Source organism: Nelumbo nucifera, chromosome 1 (genome assembly GCF_055504915.1).
Source record: "Nelumbo nucifera cultivar China Antique chromosome 1, China Antique-T2T, whole genome shotgun sequence".
Lineage (NCBI taxonomy): Eukaryota > Viridiplantae > Streptophyta > Magnoliopsida > Proteales > Nelumbonaceae > Nelumbo > Nelumbo nucifera.
In genome coordinates this window covers 5,934,204-5,951,357 of record NC_142649.1, presented here as the reverse complement: position 1 = coordinate 5,951,357, position 17,154 = coordinate 5,934,204, and the positions used below count along the sequence as shown (strand labels likewise).

The 17,154-nt window shown below is 42.3% G+C and overlaps 1 protein-coding gene across 13 annotated transcripts in view; it reads right to left on the bottom strand.

Moving 5' to 3' along the window:
- LOC104605191 (uncharacterized) overlaps positions 1 to 5,446 on the bottom strand; it is a 37,591-nt gene extending 32,145 nt beyond the window's left edge. For 8 of the 13 annotated variants that reach the window (XR_016080816.1, XR_016080812.1, XR_016080817.1 and 5 more), the window contains exons 1-2: positions 5,228 to 5,434; positions 221 to 411 (exon numbers count right to left, since the gene is read on the bottom strand). Coding sequence is in view for 5 of the 13 variants with exons in the window: in XM_088895668.1 (XP_088751794.1) it covers positions 221 to 355 (135 nt within the window). In the remaining 8 variants the exon portion in view is untranslated. Of the gene's footprint in view, positions 1 to 220; positions 412 to 4,802; positions 5,100 to 5,227 lie in introns of those variants that run through there. The other 5 variants (XR_016080813.1, XM_019199090.2, XR_016080815.1 and 2 more) reach the window with 4 other exon arrangements.
- Between the last annotated feature and the right edge of the window lie 11,708 nt (positions 5,447 to 17,154).

The window sequence follows — 17,154 nt, the reverse complement described above, 5'->3', positions numbered from 1 at the left end:
CCAGTTTCAAAGCACCCACAATCTAAATATATAGATAAATATGTATAATATATATATATATATATGTAAATATAAATAATTAGAGTACACAAAATCAATGAACTATTACATAAAAAGGAAAAGAAAAATACGGATTCTGTTTTATCCATGAGCTCATTTTCAATTATGTAGGCAAATGCAACTTAATTGCCAAAAATACTTTATTCACAAGACAATTTACCTGAAAAAAAGAGACCAGCAACTTGACCAAATTCGAATTTGTCTTATTAGCAGAGAGACCATGTTTCTTGCACAAACCTTGAAGCTCTTTACGAGATAGGTTGTGATAGAAGTCTTTATCTTCCCAATTCCCCATTCAGTTGGTCTCAAATGTAAAATTAGTCCAAGTGTGCAAAATATATAAAGCCAAACCTGCCCAAAGAGAAACCAGATTCCATTAGATCAGAAAGTAGATTAGGGGCACCTCTAAGAATAAAATGCACTTCTGCTTCATCCCAGAGATGGACATAACATTTTGAAGTACAAAGGGATCAAAATTTCACATTGAATGGTTAAATAAGAGAGCATCACAATTCCAAATCCATCCATCCCCCCCTCCTATTCACATACCTTTCTATCATAGTTGTCAAGGCGTCGCCTAGGTGACTAGGCCCCCTTGGCTGGGCGCCTCGCCCAAACGCCTTGACTTTTAGCAACTAGGCGCCCTTCTAGGCGACTAAGCGCCCACCTAGGTGACAAAAATGATAAGGCAGGCGCCTTTTATAATATCATTTATATTGCTGTATCTTATTAATGTATGTGTTAATACATTTTATTATATACTATATATATCAATTATATTTTGTTTTAATGTTTTACTATTGAAATTTAAAAGATCAAAGGGTTTTGAGAAGAGAAAAAGAAAGAAAGAAAGAAAAGAAAAGAAAGGGGAAAGAAACAATAGAATAATAAAGTTCTTTTTTTTCTATTCTCTCTCTAATTAAATAAAAGAGAAACTCCATCCTTGTTTTCTTTTCTATTTTACTTTTCGTCTTGAATATTTATCATATAAAGTTAATAACCTTCTTTAGCTGCTAATTAATATGAATTTGCTCTATTAAATACTTATTATAGTAGTATTATTTTTGAAAATAATGAAATTAATATATGTAAAAGATTTTTATCTTTTAGATGTGATGATTTGCCACATTTTTAGAGGAAATTTAATGTTCTTAATAAAGAGAATTGCTATTTTTCAATTAACATACATGCTGAATGGTATATAAAACTAGGAAACTAGCCAAAAGTCAGTTTTTCATATTATAAAATTTTTATCGCCTAGGTGACTAGGCGCCCCAGTGTCGCCCAAAATCGCCCAGACGCCTTGAAAACTATGCTGTCTATATTTATGTTGAGGTTTATCCGGACTATATTCAAACAAGCAAATTAGATCAAAATACAACAAGTTCAGAGTTTAAATTAAAAAGAAAAAAAATCATTCCTGCTACACTCGTAGGTCCAAAGCATTATATATCATGCTTAGGATGTGGCAAAAAGATTGTAAAATACTCCTTGCATTTCACAAGAGGACACAATAATGCCTTTCTTCTCCACCATCTGAGTCATTCACTTGAACAAAATTCTTGAAGAATGAGTGGTTTATTTGTTTGGAGTGTTTGGATCAAAGTAGAGATCTGGTTTTATATGTTTTGATTCTTTAGTTTATGCTTTTTTTTATTTCTTTAAAGAGTTATAAAGGTGATTTGTGATCAGGGGTAAACTCGTTTTATTGTAATTAAAAGTTGATAATATAAATGGAATAGAAGTTGTGCATATAAACTACTAGAAAATTAGAAACTAAACAAATTTGTAACAGAGCATCAAGGCCTTGGTGGTGTCCAACTTCTTTCATGAAACTCATACAAACTTACGATCAGCAAGAAGCATGGAATTTTGAAAATGTTGGTCATTAACACTTGGATTGCCTGGTGTTGGGAGGATTCTTGGAGAGCTAACTAAAGGTCATTTGGGGGCTCAAATGGAGATATTGAAATATTTTCCAAAAATCAAGAAAACCAGAGAATTCTAGGTAGAGTTCTGCATTGGCACCTAGTCATTCCTTGATTGGTTTCAATTTTGAGAAGTTCTATTGAGCGGTAGGCTTTTTGATCCTCAGGGACAACACCTTGGCAATCAATTTATAAATACTTGTCACAAGGCTAATTGGCCTAAAATCTATTAGGCAGTAGGCTTCAGTCTTCTTTGGAACCAGAGCAATGAAATTTGAATTCATACCCGAACTGTGAAATCTAATCAATTAAATTGAGAAGGACATTTCTCCAAAGGGCAATGGACAATGCAACAAGGGACGGTCAAGCAGAAAAATCTGACAGAATCAAAAGTAACCAAGAAAATGAAAAAAAATACAATAAGAGGCCTGGTAGGAAATTTGAAAACTAAAATAGAAACAGCAATTCAAAAAATAAATAAACAACTAGATATGTTCAAGGAAAATGACTTTATGCAGAATGGAACTGGTTAGGCAGATCCTATCAGTTTATTAAAAATGAAAACGGTTATTGATGAGGGCAGATTTGGCCCTCCAGTGAAATTGCGACACGTGGCACCTCGTGACAAACAGAAGACACCCAGGCAACAACTTACCAAGTTGGTGTCCCACCCGGGCAACGGCCTGGCCGGCTTGGCGCGGCCTGTGCGACCTAGCCGACCTGGATCAGCCTGGCACATGATCCGACCTAGCCGACCTATATCAGCCCGGCACATGATCCGACCTGGCCGACCTGGCAACCCATAAGACGTGCCCACCGATAAACTCGGCATGCATACCCCACGATACGTGGAGGCCGGCCCACGTTCCGGAAGTTGGTCAACGTGCATGGCGGTTACCACCAAGGAGCTCGCCAAGGAGCTAGGCAGCTCTCCAAGGAGCTCGCCAAGGAGCTCGACAACTCTCCAAGGAGCTCGCCAAGGAGCTCGTCACCAAGTAGCCACCAGGGAGCTCGTCGCCATAGGCAGTTCGGCATATCGCAGGAAGATCTCCTACCTGACAACCGTACCTGACAAATCTAGTGGCAGCGCCCACATCTCTTGCCAGACGGCGTCGTGCCTGCCGTCTCTAAAAAGCATGGCACGCCTGACGAGTCCGTACCCTACAACAGCAGTCTGCACCTGTCACCTCAGTCCTGGCAATAATGGCTTGGGCAGTGGCGGTTACGCCTGATGTGACTGGGCACCACTATATAAGGACTCCGACCCCCAAAGCCAAGGGGGAGAGAATGGAAAAAATGGAGGTAATCCCTGCTCTCTAGCTCTCTCATTTCTCCAATATCATCTTCAAGCTCTCTACAATCAGAGTGCTAACTTAAGCGTCGGAGAGTCCCCACCGAGAAAATACCCCCGGGTCCTCTAATTCAGTTCTCGCAAGTCCCTCAGCTCCCGCTGCCTACAAAGAGGAGGAAAAGATGGAGTTCTCGCAGGTCCCTCAGCTCCCACTGCCTACAAAGGAGAGAATATCACCTCATGCAGAGGGCAGTTGGGTTGCGCTGCACCAGGGAGCTCCACCATTCTCTGAGTCACAGGCCGCCTAGGAGTAGGGAGCTCGTCACCAAGTAGCTCGTCACTAGACAGCTCACCACCAGGGAGCTCGTCACCAGGCAACTCACCACCAGGGAGATCGTCACCAAGTAGCTCGTCACCAGGTAGCTCGCCACCAGGTAGCTCACCACCAGGGAGCTCGTCACCAAGTAGCTCGTCACCAGGTAGCTCACCACCAGGGAGCTCGTCACCAGGCAGCTCACCACCAGGGAGCTCGTCACCAAGTAGCTCGTCACCAGGTAGCTCGCCACCAGGTAGCTCACCACCAGGGAGTTCGTCACCAAGTATCTCACCACCAGGCACTTCACCACTAGGTCAAATGACGAGGTACTTAGCCAAAAAAATTGATACATCACAAAAAATTGGTACGTGACCAGAAACGGTTACATCAGTTATCATTCATAAAGGAATGAAAAATGAAGAAAAACATGTGCAACATTTAAGGGAAGAATGTAAAAGTATTACCTATTCAGAGGACCTCTATATCTAGAACCAGGGAATAGATACAAGAACTAGAAACATCTGATTCCAGTCATTTATGATCAAACATTTTTGGAAGGAGAAATTAAAATAACTCCTAGTTCTGATAGTTGAACAAATATTAAAATATTTTTCCTCATGCTAACTATGATGAATACTGACAAGAACAAGGGATCAAGAAACCATAGCATTATCATCTTAACACTGTTGTTTGTTATATATAGTAGTAAAAGCAGTGGTGGCATTAATAGTACTGGTTGCAGTAGTAGAAAATTAAGCAATTGGATGATAGGAAGAGAGGATTAGAAGAAAGCAACAAAAAGAAGCTAACACCAGAAGTAATAGTAGTTGAAGCATCAATAGTACTGTACTAATAGTAACTGGGCTCCCAAGAATTTATGATTGAAAGTGAAGTCTCAGTTCATTGAGACTTGACAGGTAGGCACCGATTTCCCAATTTTCCTATGGAATAGATATGTTATTTTTGGACGTCTGAAAAATAAAGAAAATCTTCGAATTTAGCAGACTAACAGAGACTACTTATACTTAGTTAAACTCCTCAAATAAGTATTGCATAAAGAACAGGGGGAGAGGAAAAGATTATTCAACCGCCTTTATAGAAAGGAAGAAGATCAAAGTGGATTTCGACCCAACAACTCCGAAATAGTACAATTTTAATCCACAATAATAGTATGTCCTTTATAAGTTTAGGTGAATCTGAACCATACCAATTACAAAAGGCTGCATACAGGAATAGCCTAGAGCTTTACACGAAAATAGAGATCTTCCGGTACTTGGAAGATCGACACAAATTACTTAGCCAAACCTCTCAAATGTTTAGCCATCTCTCAAAGAGTCAAAAGGTTATAGAAAAACCAACAAGAAGCAGGAACCAGTTATTCGGGGAAAAAAAAGAACATAACATCTGGGTTGAGCTACACTTGTACGCAACGAAAGAGAACAACACAGGAAAAAAGCTTAGCCTTAACTACTGACACTTTAAGTTACTACAGATTTCTAATTGAAACAGTTTCAAGGAGCAATAACAATATAATCCACAATAAAATAAAATAATTCGAAAAGCCAGCACAGCGTTCAGCTTAGTACACCAAAAGGCTAAGAAGAAAAATCAGATCTTTGAGAAACAACGTACACGGAAGAAGCCCTAGTTTTCTTCATAATCCTTTTATTCTTGGGTGAAAGCATTGAAGCTAGTCAACTCCTTTTAATCGTCTCTCAGTGTAAGCTAGAGCGATGGGAAAAGAGGGGGACAGGTGAGAGAGCTGAGGGGGAGGGAATCTTCTATCTTCAGACATTCAATTCATTTTAAGTTGGAAATGTAAGAAATTTCGACACCAGTGAGCCCCCAGTCTATGTGTATCAAGCGGAGAGGTGGCTTTTAGTTTTAGGACCCAATTTTCTAGGAAAATGACATTAAAACCCCTAAATTCAATGATAATTATACTCTCACCACGACTTTCCCGAAAACACAAAATCACTCGACAGCTTTATGTTAATAAAATGCCTATTCTGCCCCCTCTCACTCCCACTATTGCCTTAGCCTTTGCTTAGAAAGAGTGCAAACCTTAAACCGTTCTAAATCAGGTTTCAACCTTTTTCTTGGGTCATTTATTAGAACACCCTATAGTTTTACGGATTTATTTAAACTTATCCTATAATTTTCAGTTTACTAAAACACTCCATATAGTTTGTAACCTATTTACTTAGGCGATGTTTGACATCAATGTTATTTTTTAAGAAAATGGTGCCACGTAGCACTACACCAGAAAAAGCAATGCTTCAGAAAACGGCCTCTTATTTGGTAACATTTTTCCAAAAAAAATGTTGCATCAAACCACACCTTATAAATCAGGAAATTGTGGTATGAAGAAAACATCAAAATAGATGTTTTTTCAAAAAACAGCCCATTGCTGAAAATAGTTCTATAGCATTGGTACCCAACAAAACAATGTTGTTTTTCCATAAAACAACCTATATGGCAGCACCGCTTCCAAACAAAAATAGTAATATTATCACCTAATATGAGTGGAAAATGTTCAAGGGCATGGGCCTATGATTGTTTATTCCATAAGTACCCTTTCTTCATAGACAAAACAAAATTGACTAAATAGAGCCATATATAGTGGTTGTTCATGTTTTACTAAGGCAAAATTGATATTTTTATTTTTATTCAAATGGACATTAAGGTCAAAACTATCATTTTCCACCGTCATCTAATGAAAGGTCAATTAAGAAAGTCAGTTGCAAACTATGGCGGTATTTCAATAAAACATAAATTATGGTATATTTTAGTAAATCCATGAAACTAAAAGGGTGTTTTAGTAAATGACCCTTATTTTTTCCTTATCTTTTGTTTAATTTTATTTAAAAATGACTTTAAAGTATTACTTGATTCTTTTACTATGGACGCCATACAACTTATTCTAATTTGTGCTCATGATCTGGAAGAATGTGTTGGAAAAGCATGAGAGAAAAAAAAAAAAAAAAATAAGATATTTGGCTGAAAGGAAGCCAAATGCTAATGAGTTTTTCATTGCTCATTTTAAAATTTGGGTGATGGCAAGAAATAGTTGGTTTACCTTCCTAGAGGGAGGAAAGGTTGTGGGGTGGAAGGAGATTTTTGAGTTGTTGCAAGATTTCCTTGGATGATTGGATCATGGTTTTGTGAAAAGGAAAATGAAGATGAAAGAAAGTAGGATCCTTATCAAGGATTCCTTACCACAAGGAATTATGATGGTAGCAAAAAGTAATTGATTTGGTATGGTCGACATCAATGTGGGGAGGGAAGATTGGGAGAAGAAATTGGTGGTTGAAGCCAGGGAAACTCTAGGTATTAGAGAAAAGAGGTTGATGCACTGTTTTAGAGCTTGAATCTTAACATCATGTATTTTTTTAATCCCGTTTGAGAAGAATAACGTAATGTTTGGACTCGATTGAGATGCTAGGGGTTGAGCCAAAAGTCATTTAGGTGGTATTTGAAAAATCTGTAAAGTTCAAAAGATACTAAAAGTGTTTGAAATCTGGAAAGAGACATCAATGTGGGGAGGGAAGATTGGGAGAAGAAGTTGGTGGTTGAAGCCAGGGAAACTCTAGGTATTAGAGAAAAATGGTTGATGCACTGGTTTAGAGCTTGAATCTTAACGACATGTTATTTTTTAATCCCATTTGAGAAGAATAGCGTAATGTTTGGACTCGATTGAGATGCTAGGGGTTGAGCCAAAAGTCATTTAGGTGGTATTTGATAAATTTGTAAAGTTCAAAAGATACTAAAAGTGTTTGAAATCTGAAAAGAGGTATTGATGCTTTTCTACTTTGTAGAGGCTCTCAATAGACAAGGTTGTTTGTGTTGGATCAAACCATTGACATTTGAAATTCCCTAATTTTATTATTTTACCCCTAAAACAAACTATTTGATAATTTTGAGTTCAATTTGCACTATTTCATAAAAAAATAAATTATTAAATTCAAAAATAATATTAAAAAACACGAATAAATTATAAAAAAAAAATTAAAATATTAAAATAAGAATAAAATTGAAAATACATATAAATTTATAAATTAAAAATAAATAATTAAAAGTTAAAATAATAATGAAAATAGTAATAAAGTCTATGAAGCAATGAAAAATATTTAATAATTAGCAAATTAATATCTTAAAACTATTAAAATATTTAATAATTAATAAAAAAATAAAAGAATTAATAATTAATACAAATAAAAACTATAAAAATAAAAAATAAGTGATGAAGGTAATTTGGCACGACCTAGTAAGAAGGGGACACGTAGACGCGATTTGCTCGAGGGGTGACAACTCAGCCAAACGAACCCGACCCGCAATATTATGAGCTCGGATGTTCAGCCACCTCGGCCCAAAAACCACCACAAACCCAATCCAGTTTGGGACTAAAGAACCGAAGTACCAATTCAGAGCTAAAGAGCCGAAACGCCACGTAATCTACTCGAAAGGCCTCCCCAACGGACCCCGAATTTATTGGATCACAACGAGACTCATCCTAACTCCGCCTGAATTGGAGGTAGACGATAAATCTTATCAACACATTGCTCCCCTTCAAAAACGAAACAGATCTTATCCGCACAGCCCGGAGATCCCTGAGTGCGTTTGTACGCCCAAAACTTGGAATAAAGGGGCGGATTTCAAAAAGGTGAAGGGACGAGAGATCCATCGTATGGACGCCCAAAACTTGCGGAATAAAGGGGCGGATTTCAAAAATTTTTCTCTCCCTTTCAACTGGGAATCACATTCCCTATTTAGAAAATCACATTTTCAAATATCAATCTTGAACCATAAACTGAACTACATCTGAACCAAAAGTAGTAGGAGAAGATTATACCTGATACGGAGAAATAATATCCCCCAACGAAAGTGTTCACGCCCAATGAAGGATCCAAAGACTACTCTCATTGAAAATGGCACGTGAGCATAGCTTCCTATCTATTCATTCTCAAAGAATTGATGTCAAGATCGAATCTTGACTTCTCCCACAACTAGAGATCGAACTGGCAAACTGGGCGGCAAGAACAAGAAAGCGGCAAGAAAGAATTCTGTGTTTTTCAGCACTCAAGAGAATGTGAGTATGTCTCCTCTAAAAACTGCCGCCCCCTTCCATATTTGTTTTAACCCCAAAAGATCAGCTCCTAATCCAATTAGGAGTTGCTGATCCAAATCTTATTTGGATCAAAACATCTCTTTAGGTGATAAGAATTAACCCCTATTTTATCTGCAGATTAGATTAGCTTTCTCCTAATCTCATTAGGAGGTTTCTAGATCTGAATGTGATTCAGATCTGGATAGGGCTAAGACCCTATCCAATCTGCTAATCCATCTCAGAATTCGCCCCATATTTAACTAATTAAATAGCCCAATTCGAAATGGGCTTTAGGCCCATTAAGCTTATGTGCTCACTTAACCTTCCCAACTGCTGCCCAGTTGGGCTTCCTTGTATGGCGTGGGACCCAAGCATTGATCTACACATCAGCCACATGGGTTCAGCCCAGCCTTTATTACAAGGTCTGGCCGAATACACTGTTAAAGACAGTGCACCCCCTGAAACCCATCGAATGGGCTCTATGGGCCCAACACTTACCCTAAGTGGTCCCTGGGCCAAGCCACCTTGTAACACCCAGGGACTGTGGGCAGATGCAAGATTAATCCATCAGGTATTATCCTCAATGGTCTTACACTTAACCTCTCAGCCCATAATGATCATACACTGCCCGACAAAAGAGGACCTCTCCCTCGGCTGCAAGGACAGTGTTGCACTCTCCACTTATATGGATCCCGGGAATTAAAACCTTTTTGCAAACATTTTAGAAACCATAATATATATACTTTTATATCTCATATAAAATATACTTTGCAAAACAAATCTCAACGGTTGAAATCGGCTACCGGCAGTCTTGGTTTCCATCAGTGAGAGTGCATCCCCAATCATTACCTTTGTCCGACAAAGGGGTTGATCCTGTCACTATGATCACCCACTCAGATGAATTCTCAGACTGTCCCAACATACCCAGGTTTTGACCCCCGCTAAGGATCTCACTGATTGGTACATCAAAAACAGTCCAATCTGACACCTAGTGCAGTATCATAATCAAGTCTAGGGGTCGGGTGTAACTTTCCAGTTTTGCCCATTAATCTCCAAGGTCCAGGGTAATACTAGAAATCTGGTCCAGTTCAAATATTCAATTAATCCTACACTGTATGTGCCTAGGGTCTCACCCTGGCAGTTGAAACAAACCACCCCAACCGACTTGGTGGCACCACAGTGTCAGCCTTATCAGGATAAGTCTCCCTAGACCGACCCACTGGCTGTGAACATTATAAACTAACACGAGTCCCATTAAGTGTCCAATTTAAGGGTATTACACAGAAACATACCAAGGGAACATGAATCAAATATGCACTTTTATTCATTTACAATAAACTCATAAAATACATAATTCTGGTTGAAACTAAGGGCATACAAAACTGTCTAACAACTCCCACTTGCACTTAGATCCAATCAGGTATAAGCCGGAGTCCCATGCTTTCCACGTGTTTCTCAAACACTTTCTCAAGCATGGCATACATGATGCTCCCTACGGCAGAGGCATAGGGAACGTCTTTCATGCCATCAATCTCCTCAGAAGTCTTGGGAGACATCTTCTTGGAGAGAGTGACTCCGTGCCTGAAAGGAACATTTCCTTTCTTGGAGTTTTCCATGCTGTATCTCTTGACTATTTTGTCAATGTAAGCAGATTGGGACAATCCTATTATCCGCTTCGATCTATCTCTATAGAGTCGAAGACCTAGTATATATGAGACTTCTCCAAGATCTTTCATGGAGAATTGCTGTGAAAGCTATACTTTCACCGTAGTCAACATTCCTACATCATTCCCGATGAGTAGAATGTCATCTACATATAAAACCAAAAAGGTAACCTTATCTCCACTGTACTTTCTGTACACATAGGGTTCATCTGGATTCTACTTGAAGTCAAACGATTTGACAGCAGAGTCAAAACGAATGTTCCAACTCTTAGAAACTTGCTTAAGTTCATGAATGGATCCTATGGCCGCGGCTTGAAGTCAATCTTTCAATACAATTGTTCATTCTCTAAAAAGTAACTCCACGGTTCCTATGGTCGTGGCTGCAATAGTTGCAGTAGTTCCCAAGTAGAGCGTGACTTATCCTTCACTCAGCCTTCTGCTTACCTTAAACCCTACAATGAGTTACACGCATGAGTTGAAGCTCCAGAGTCAATACACCAGGACGCAGAAACTACCAATAAATTGGTTTATATGACACCAGAACGCAGAAGCTACCCTAGAGTCAATACAACAGGTCCAACAATTCCAACAATATCAACAGCACTATCCATACCAGTAGTTCTCGCCACTGCAGCCAAACCAGCAGTCGATTCCACCCCGACACCCAGGGTTGCGTCAAGGCCAGAACCGGAATCAGCATGGAACCAGCCAGAATGTCAACCAATCCCCCCATCGGGGTGCGGGGATCTTGCAAGTATCGATTCCTCCCAGGGGTCAGGTTTCGCCCCGTAGGGGGAAAGATGGTTAACACACTCCTCCAGTCTCGTAAGGAAATTTTAGAAACGGGTCTCGGGATAGTCAGCTCAATAGGGCCAATCCGCCTTGACACTCACAGCAGGAAAATGATGGCTTGCGAGGAGATAATAACTAGCCCGGAGTTTGAGGTGTGAACTCAAGGTGCGGCCCCTTCGTCCCTTGTGATAGCTAGTGTGAACCACACCACCAAGAGAACCTAGCAAGAAGGAACCAGGATCCACCTCGCGATAATGTCTGTGGTGATGCCAAAATACCATACTAGACCGAAATCAGCAGTACCAACGCCAAGCCGGTGAAGAAGCAGTGCGGCGATGTCGCAAGACACACCGCTCCTCGGCCAAAAATAGTCCACCAACGAAGCCAGGACAGCAATCAGAGCAAGCCAAAGAAAATGAAGAAGTGAACTCGGTGGCAACGAAGACTGCGCCTCCATTACTTTGCCGGTCACCTCCTCTGTCTCCCGAGCTCTTTGTCAAGGGGCTAATCGACGAGACCCCGTGCGGTGCTCGATGGGGTCGAGAAAATTTACAAATGCAAGCAACAACACACAAAAGGCAATAAGAAGGCACAAAAGCTAGACAAAAGGCAATTTGTACTGCATTAATCAGTGGTAAGCACAAGCACACAGTATAGTGTCGAAAGGATCTCATGCTTAACCTTTACACGCTTATGAGCTCACTCGACTACCTACCTCCCCTCAAAGAGTATGTTAATCTTTTGGGGGAGTGACAATAAGAAACATTAAAAAGGTGGAAAATCATACTACAGTATTATAATAATGCCATTGGCAATCCCCCATACAAAAGTACATGCATAGCCCCCCCATGACACACACTTGGACACTAGAGTGGCGGCCGTAGGCACGATGGATGACACTTGATGGCGCGGCAAAGAGAACACTTGTTACAGTCTCCCCCATTCAATTCAGTCTTCGTCCTCGAAGACTAGTTTTTGCTTGAGGCTCTGATCTGCTGTTGATGAAGGAAGGTTCTTCAACTGCTCCACGAATTTTATCTCTTCCAAGGCCCGGGCATGATGATGGGTGGAAGTCTTCAAGGCATTTCTGGATGGTGGGAAAACCTATGGCTAGTCCCTACGGTAAGTCTTTGTCTGGCTGCTTCAAGGTAGGATTTTGGTTGCTCTAACTTGGTGTTAGGAAGATTTGTGGCCAGGGCTAGGTCAAAATGATATTTTGGATTGTTAGGGTGTTGGTTCCCATGCATTTTTTCCCAAGGGTGACTCACAAGGATACTACTGGATCCAGCCTGAGGGATGATGTGAAGGTGGTCCCTAAATGGCTTGGGTGGCACTCGCTCTCCTCGATGGTTGTGGTAGTAGATGTGGGCAAGGTTTGACACGGCCTTAGGTCTTCTGTTGGGCTCGTCAATTGCAGGCACTTGCGGCTTTTGCTGCGAAGTCGACTTCTGCCGATGTGGTTGGTGTTGAAGCTGATGCTGATGCCGATGTTGGTGCTGACTTGGACGCTGGCATTGGAGTTGGCACTGGAAATGGAACTGCTTTGGGGGAGACTTCTTTCTGGTGACGACTTCCCAACTTGTTCCAGCGTCGATGTGAGATGCTTGACAGGGTTTCTTCCTTGTTGACGCGGCGCTGTCTTCTTGGTTGCTAGTTTCTTGGTTCAACTGCAAGGCTGAAAGCTGCTTCCCAAGTATCTGCAAGGTTGATGAGACAGGAACCATGTAAGGGGAGTGTTCGTCCAAAATAAGTAAGCTGTTGATGTGTGGCATAAGTGTTGCTTCCGCCTGCATGAGGAACTCCACTCCAAGAACAACCTGAAAATCATCCAAGGGTACCATAGATAGATTGATGGGTCCTTTCCAGGGTCCCACCTGGAGTTCTACTCCATGAGCCATGCCCTCTACTGCTTTGGCCCCGGAGTTGACAGCCTTGACCCACCCTGTCTGTTTGGTGGTGGTCAAGCTGAGTTGCTTTGCCTCCGCAAAAGAAATGAAGTTGTGGGTGGCCCCAGTGTCCACCAAGGCTTGGGTCGGCCTCCCGCCGAGGGTGATGTCTACATAATTCAGCCCCTTGTGGGCTTTGGTGGGCCGCTTGGATGTGGCCTCTTTCTTGACCATGGCGTTGATGAGCTGGAGGGCGCCCACTTTTGGCGCCTGTACAGACTTTTCCTCATCACTTTGCTCGTCATCACTGAGCTTGGCGACAAGGGCATTGATCTTCTTCTTGGTTGGGCAGTTGCGAACCAAGTGATTTTCCCCACAAAGGAAGCAAGAAATTGGGGACCCAACGGTTTTGGGATTATAATGGTGTTGAGGGCCTTGCTCTCTTTGTGGCTTCTTCCCATAGTCTTGTCTTGCTGGCTTGTTGGAGTTGTCGTACGGAGGGCGTGAGCGACTGGCTCCCCCACTCAAATTAGGGCAATGCGAGCTTTCTAGCTTGAGGGCTTCTTCATCTAACAAACTGGTCTCATTGAGTTGCTCCGCCACTGCCATTGCCGTGGCGAGGTCCTGTATGTTGCGGCGTTGGGGCTCTAGTTTGGCCCATGGCTTCAGTCCGTCCATGAAGTTGAACAGTAGATCCTTGTCGGGCATGTCCATGATCTCTAAGGTAAGGGCTGAAAACTCTTTGACATAATCGTGGAGTGAGTCCCCGTCCAGGAGTGCTTTCAACTTCTTCCGCGCCAGGTACTCCATGTTCTTTGGGTAGAATTGCCGCTTTAGTTCTCGCTTGAAATCAACCCTTGTCTTAATGGTGCACGTACCCCGTTCAATGTCTTGGCATCGCCTGCGCCACCATAACATAGCAATGTCAGCCAAATACATGATCACTATACGAATTTGCGTTTGGTCATCATCAATGCCAGCGGCACAGAAATATTGTTCCATTTGCGACAAGAGGTTGTCAAGTTCTCTAGCATCTCGGGAGCCGGCATAAGGTGTGGACTCCCGAATCTTCACATGAGTAGGGGCCAGTGTTGTGGAGGGGCTTGGAGTGCTGGCCACTAATCTCTTGAGGAGCGTCATGTCTCCTCTTAGATCATCCAATTGAGTTTGGAGGTCAGAAGGAGAGGCCATGGCTACTTTCATGGCCATCCATTCAGCTCTCATCTCATCCACCTGGTCTTGGATGTCAGATCGAGATGAGCTCCTTTCTTGTCGGGATGTTGTTCCAAGGACTTCATTGAGGGTTCTATTCAGGACGTCTTGGAACTCGTTCATAATGCCATTTAAACGGGCTTCTATCTCCACCATGGAGCTCTCAATTGTTTCCACATTCAGGTGGATTTCTTCTACTCGGTCATGCATCTCCCCAACAGTCACTTCACAGCGAAGGATGCGTGTGTCAAAGGAAGCAAGCGTGTCAACTGACTTGTCAAGCTTGCTTGTCTTGGATGTGCGACCCCTTGGGGCCTTCTCTGCAGCGGCTTCATCGCCTAGAGCCTCATCGGTCTCTCTAGCATGGGCAAGGCCATGCCTAATCTCGTCGGTGAGTTCCTTGTTGTGCTTCATTGCGCCACCACAAGTGTTGCTATGCAAGGGTCATGAGCGTTGAGGAGAAACCCGCTCTGCTACCAACCGTCACGGGGCTAATCGACGAGGCCCCGTGCAGCGCTCGATGGGGTCGAGAAAGCCTACAAATGCAAGCAACAACACACAAAAGGCAACTTGTATTGCATTAATCAGTGTAAGCACAAGCACACAGTACAGTGTCGAGGGGATCTCGTGCTTAACCTTTACACGCTTATGAGTTCACTCGACTACCTACCTCCTCTCAAAGAGTATGTTAAGCTTTTGGGGGAGTGACAATAAGAAACATTAAAAAGGTGGAAAATTATACTACAATATTACAATAATGGCAATGGAAATTCCCCATACAAAAGTACATGCTTAGCCCCCCATGACACACACTTGGACACTAGAGTGGCGACTGTAGGCACGATGGATGGCACTTGATGGCGCGACAAAGAGAACACTTGTTACATCTTGGCAACTCTGATGCCGAAAGATTTCAAGGTGCCCCCATTAAACAAGTATGATGGATCGTTTGACCCCAACGATCATGTGGATTCCTTCCAGTCTTAGATGCACCGAGATGGGGCTGACGAGTCCTGCATGTGTGTGGCCTTCTCCACTACGTTTAGGGGGGTAATCCGAACTTGGTATCGGAACCTCACGTCGGGCTCCACCAAAAGTTGGTCCCAATTTGTCGATCTGTTTACTGCACACTTCATTACTAGCAAGAAGTGCTCGAAGTCGCAAGAAATCCTTTTGAACATGGTTAAGAGGGAAGGAGAATCAATCAGAAGCTATATAAAAGCGCTTTAGTGATACTTGTTTGCAGATACCGGACCTCGATCCAGCGGTGCGACTCACTGCGACAAAGAAATGAATCACCCATAAAGAGTTCAAGTGGCACGTGGTAGCTAACAAACCGAATGATATCACCGAATTCCTCAAGTTGGCAGATCAATTCATTGGTACCGAGGAGGAGATCAATCAAAAGTTCGACGACCCACCGCTGGAAAAAAGGAAGAGAGAGATTGAAGGAATGAGCAATGGTGGGCAGAAAAGAAAGAAAAGCAAATCCCCAAGCAGGGGAAGAAGAAAGTCAAGAAGTCGTTACCCCTCGCACACCCACAATCTAGGTCAGCGCTACAAGACCCCACTTGTGGAGAGAACGAGCTATACGCCTTTGAGTGCTAAGCGATTAGAGATCTTAATGTCCATCAAGGATTCCTCCTTCGTCAAATGGCCTCCTAGGTTAAGGGGAGACCCAACAACAAGAAACCTGAATGTCTACTTCCATTTCCACCGAGATCATGGAGAATTGTAGAAATCTCCACAACGAGATAGAGGAACTTATCCGCCGTGGGTACCTAAAGAATTACATATTGCGAGAAGAGAAGGGGCAAGCAGATTAATAGGCATATTGACAGGGGTCCAGAGGAGGAATGGCCCCGAGGTCAGCAGGCAGAATGAGCAACCACCGCGACAGTTGCCAGAGGAAATACTAGTCCGTGGGGTGATTAACATGACCACCGGCAGGTCCATCATCGCCGGATGTACATTGGCAGCTAGGAGGACCTTGATCTATGAATTAGAGAATGAAGGTGAAAACCCGCCAAAGCGACATCGGCTTGAAGAACCGATCTACTTCAGTAAGGACGATGCGCATGAGATCCAATACCCTCATGATGAAGCTTTAGTGGTGAAGCTAAGGATTAACGACTTGAGGTAAAACGCATATTGGTGGCTCATTTAGCTCAGCAGACATACTCTTCAAGGAGACCTTTGACAAATTACAATTACAGCAGAGCGACCTGAAACAGGTAGATACGCCTTTGACAGGGTTCAGCGGCGAGGACGTCATACCTCTTGGTTAAATCATAGTACCCATGGAAGAGATGCCTGAGATTGATCCAAAAATTATAACTCACAAACTTAATACCGACCCTTTAGTCAGGCCAGTAAGGCAAAAGAAACGCAACCTTGCCCAGAAAACGTTAGAGGGTAGTCGATGAAGAGGTTGGGAAGCTCATTGCGGCAAACTTCATCAGGAAAGTCCATTACCCGAGCTAGGTGGCTAACCCGATTCTGGTGATAAAAGCCAATGGAAAATGGCGCATGTGTGTCGATTACACCGACCTGAAAAGAGCCTGCCTGAAAGACTGCTTCCCGCTACCCAAGATCGACCGCCTGGTGGACGCGACCTCAGGGCATGACTTGTTGAGCTTCGTGAACGCCTATTCCGGTTACAATCAGATTAGGATGGATCCCGCTGACGAAGACAAGACCGCTTTCATAACTGAGCTCAGGTTATATTGTAACAAGGGCATGCCCTTCAGATTGAAAAATGTTGTGGCAACATTTCCGATGCCTTGTAAATAAGATTTTTGAGTCATTAATCGGCAATAAAGTAGAATGTTTTGTTGATGACATGGATGATTGAAAAAATGTTTTTCAAATTTTACGAAGATATAACATGAAGTTAAA